Source organism: Olea europaea, chromosome 21 (assembly GCF_002742605.1).
Source record: "Olea europaea var. sylvestris chromosome 21, O_europaea_v1, whole genome shotgun sequence".
Lineage (NCBI taxonomy): Eukaryota > Viridiplantae > Streptophyta > Magnoliopsida > Lamiales > Oleaceae > Olea > Olea europaea.
The window spans coordinates 17349798-17354317 of NC_036257.1; the positions used below are offsets into that span (position 1 = coordinate 17349798).

At 37.7% G+C, this 4520-nt stretch overlaps 1 protein-coding gene across 1 annotated transcript; it reads left to right on the forward strand.

Moving 5' to 3' along the window:
* Positions 1-895: 895 nt before the first annotated feature.
* Positions 896-1798, forward strand: LOC111370222. The gene has a single exon (XM_022991908.1). The coding sequence runs from the start codon at positions 896-898 to the stop codon at positions 1796-1798; it is 903 nt and encodes a 300-aa protein (XP_022847676.1).
* The last annotated feature ends 2722 nt before the right edge of the window (positions 1799-4520 follow it).

Below are 4520 nucleotides of genomic sequence, written 5' to 3' on the forward strand. Positions count from 1 at the left end.
CCTAAAAAATCGAAGCCTTTATTGAAAGTCGAAGATTGGTGGCATTGGGATTCATTCACAGGTTTTGTGCCAGGATCTCCACTAGGGCTTGTGTGCCTTGGGTTGCTCCCTCAGGATTCTGTCTCAGATTTATCCATAAAGACCTCAAAGCTAGCAACATTTTGCTGGATTCAGACATGAAGTCAAAAATATCATACTTTGGCATGGCTAGAAGTTTAGAAGGAAATGAGACTAGAGCTAATACGAGCCGAATTGTTGGAACATAGTAATAATCTCTTTCCCATAATATATGAAATTCTCTTCTATTGTTTACAACTTAGTTTCCTGATAAATTTTATCATGTATTAGCTATATGTCCCCAAAATATGCTATAGATGGCCTATTCTCAATGAAATCAGATGTATTTAGCTTTGGAATTTTGGTACTTGAGATAGCAAGTGGCAAAAGAAATAAAGGATTTTCTCATGGAGATCACTGTTGATTATTGAAGACTTTTGATTTTCTCCACATGATGAAATATGAAGAGTGTTAGAGAGGAAGATGAAGAGTGTTGGAGAGGAAGATGAAGAGATGGATGCATTCATCATCATTATTAGTCATTATTAGTGGATGCATTCACCATCATTATTAGTCATTATTAGTCTTCGTAATTGTGTGACTCTTAGTAGTCTTATGCTATCCTATAAATAGGTTTGTCATGTACTCAAATCAAATAATTCATATATATAAAAAAAAAGGTTTCTCTCAAAATATACTTTGTTCTGTTCTTATTACTGAACTGATCCGGTCTTGATAGAATCTATCCTTATTTCCGCTGCATACTAAAATCACAATCAGAACAAACATTTGGTATCAGAGCACTCCTGATCTTAAAGGCCTGTGAGAAAGAGGAAAAATGGCAAATTCTACTCTAGCTTCAATGTCTATCCCCATGATGTTTGGAGGCGAAAACTATGAGTATTGGTCTTGTCTATCCCTGATGTTTGGAGGCGAAAACTATGAGTATTGGTTTGTCAGAATGAGGGCTTTCTTGATGGCACATGATCAATGGGAGATTGTTGAAGAAGGTTATACTCCACAGGAGTTGGATGCAGACCCTACTGTGAATCAAATGAGGCAAGAGAAGGATCGTAGAATAAAAAATATGAAGGCTCTGACCTTCTTGCACTCTTCTGTCACTGAGACAATTTTTCCCAAGATTGTGGCTGTTACAACAGCAAAAGAGGTTTGGGATAAATTACAAGAAGAGTACAAAGGGTCTGAGCAAGTGAGAGCAGTAAGATTGCAAACTTTGAGCAGAGAGTTTGAAAATCTAAGGATGAAGGATGCTGAATTTTTAAAGGACTACTCTTCTAGAGTGGCTAATGTGGTGAATCAGCTTAAATTGAATGGAGAGGACGTACCAGACAAAAGAGTGGTGCAAAAAATGTTGATTACCTTACCCGAAAAGTTTGATGCTGTTACCACGGCTATAGAGCATACAAAGGATCTGTCAAGTCTTTCTTTGACTGAACTTACAGGTGCTTTGTTAGCCTATGAGCAAAGGTTAACGTTAAGATATGAGGTAACTACTGAAGGAGCTCTTGCGGCAAAGTTTAACCGCAAAGTTCAAGTGAAGGTGGAGGAAAACAACACCAAGAAGGGAAGAAGAAAGGCAAAGGAGACTCATTTTCTTCTTGTATTCATTGTGGAAAAACCAACCATCTTGAGAAGAAGTGTTGGAAGACAAAGCAATCCAAATTTTGCAAGCAAGTGGGCCATATTGAAAAGTTTTGTAGAGCCAAAAAGCAGAATCTAAATCAGCCACAATATCAACAAAGAAATCAAAATCAGCAAGCAGCATTTGCACATGAAAGGAATGGTGAAAACCATTTGTTTGTAGCTGTTCATGGAGCTGAATTGAGTAGCAAGGAAACATGGTTTGTAGACAGTTGTTGCACCAATCATATGACCAATATGGAGCAGATTTTTCGCAATTTAGACACAAATGTGAAGGCCACGGTGAAAATTGGAAGTGGAGGAGTCCTACTAGCCAAAGGTAAGGGTACCATTGCTATCCAAACAAAGAAAGGTACAAGATATATTGATGAAGTACTTTTAGTGCCTGGCTTAGATTCAAATTTACTAAGTGTGGGTCAAATGCTTGAAAAGAAATATGCTGTGCATTTTCGAGATATGAAATGCAAGATCTATGATCCTCATGATGTTGAAATTGCTAGTTTGCCTATGCATAATAGAAGTTTTAGCATTCAATGGCATAGCTTACTTGCAAATATGTCTAGAGTTGATGTGGATGAATCTGATTTGTGGCATAGAAGATATGGTCATTATAATTACAAGTCTTTGTCATATGTGCATTCTCATGGCATGGTGAGAGATTTGCCTAAAATTCATGAATCTGGAGGAGTATGTGAGAGCTGTAGTTTGGGGAAAATGCATAGAGAGTCATTTTCTAATGATGGTGCATGGAGGGCATCTGGAAAATTGCAGCTTGTGCATACTGATATTTGTGGTCCCATGAAAACTCCATCCTTGAGTCATAATTTGTATTTTGTGCTATTCATTGATGACTTTACAAGAATGTGTTGGGTGTACTTCATGAGAAACAAGTCAGATGTGTTCAATGTGTTCAAAAAATTCAAGAATATGGTAGAGGCACAATCTGGATGTAAAATTCAGACCTTGAGATCGGATAATGGCTAGGAGTATACATCTACCAACTTCAATCAATTCTGTGAGGATTATGGAGTTCATCGGCAGCTTACCATTCCCTACACTCCACAACAAAATGGAGTGGCAGAAAGGAAAAATAGATCTGTCATGGAGATGACCAGATGTATGCTAGCTGAGAAGGGACTTCCAAATTAGTTTTGGGCAAAGCAGTTTATACTTTCGTTTATTTGCAAAATAGGTTGTCTACAAAAGCTGTGAAAAATATGACACCTATTGAGGCATGGTGTGGAATGAAACCTACAGCCAAGCATCTGAAAGTTTTTGGGTCTTTGTGCTATGTTCATGTCCCAGATCAGAAAAGAAGCAAGTTGAAGCAAAAGGCTGTGAAGGGGATCTTTATTGGCTATAGTTCACAGACAAAGGGCTATAAAATCTATCTTCCAGAAACTGGAAAAGTTGTGATATCCTGTGATGTAAAATTTGATGAAAGTTCTAAGTGGAATTTTAATGAAATCAATACACAGCAACAGGTAGCAGTTTTTCCTCCTATCCCAGTGGAAACTTCAACTCCAACACTAGTAGTTCAGTTTTCCGAGATAGAATCTATCGCACCTATTGCAGAAAATTCTGAATCTTCAAGATCTAGTTCGGCTCCTAGAAGAACCAGATCTTTGAATGAGATTTATCAGAGGTGTAATATGGCAGTGGTTGAACCCAGCAATTATGAAGAGGCACAACAACATTCTGAATGGGTTGATGCAATGGAAACTGAAATGGAGATGATTCATAAAAATCAGACTTCGGAATTGGTACCTCGTCCTGATGAAAGAAAAATGATTGGAGTGAAGTGGATTTACAAGGCAAAAATGAATCCAAATGGCACAGTGAACAAATACAAAGCAAGGTTAGTTGCTAGAGGATTTGCACAAGAAAGTGGTGTTGATTATTTTGAGACCTTTGCACCGGTTGCAAGGTTTGACACCATCAGATTATTGATTGCACTAGCAGCACAAAAGAAGTGGAAGATACATCAGTTGGATATAAAATCCGCATTTCTCAATGGTGAACTGGAGGAGGATGTTTTTGTTGAACAACCTGAAGGTTTCCAGTCTAGAATCTATCCTGATCATGTATGCAAGCTGAAAAAGGCCTTGTATGGTTTGAAACAGGCGCCAAGAGCTTGGTACAGCAAAATAGATGGTTATCTATGCGCTAAAGGATTCAGGAGGAGTGAAAATGAACATACTCTTTATGTGAAGAGTGATGAAAATTCTGATATCTTGATTCTATCCATGTATGTGGATGATTTACTCATCACAGGAAACAGTAAAAAGCAAATTGATTTGTTTGCTGATAAATTGAAGGAAGAATTTGAGATGACAAATCTTGGAGAGATGAAGTATTTTTTGGGCATTGAGGTTGAGCAAACAGAAAATGGTATTTTCATTTCACAAAAGAAATATGCAAGTGATATCTTGAAGAGGTTCAAGATGCAGCAGTGTAAACCAGTTGATACACCAGTTGCGTTGAACACAAAATTATCCAAAGAAGATGGAGACCAGCCAATCAATGAGAAGGAATATAGGAGTCTTGTTGGAAGTTTACTGTACTTGACAGCAACAAGACCAGATTTGATGTTTGCGGCAAGCTTACTTTCTAGATTCATGAGTAAGCCATCACAAACACATTTTGGAGTTGCCAAAAGGGTCCTTAGGTATATCAAAGGAACAATAAATCATGGCATCTATTTTGCTGGAGGAGTTGGCTCAAATTTGATTGAATATTCAGATAGTGATTGGGCAGGTTCCGTGGATGATATGAAGAGCACGAGTGGTTATCTATTTACA

Bases quoted from the DNA above. Each gene is read 5' to 3' on its own strand.
- LOC111370222 (XM_022991908.1), top strand. From the start codon at position 896: ATGGCAAATTCTACTCTAGCTTCAATGTCTATCCCCATGATGTTTGGA.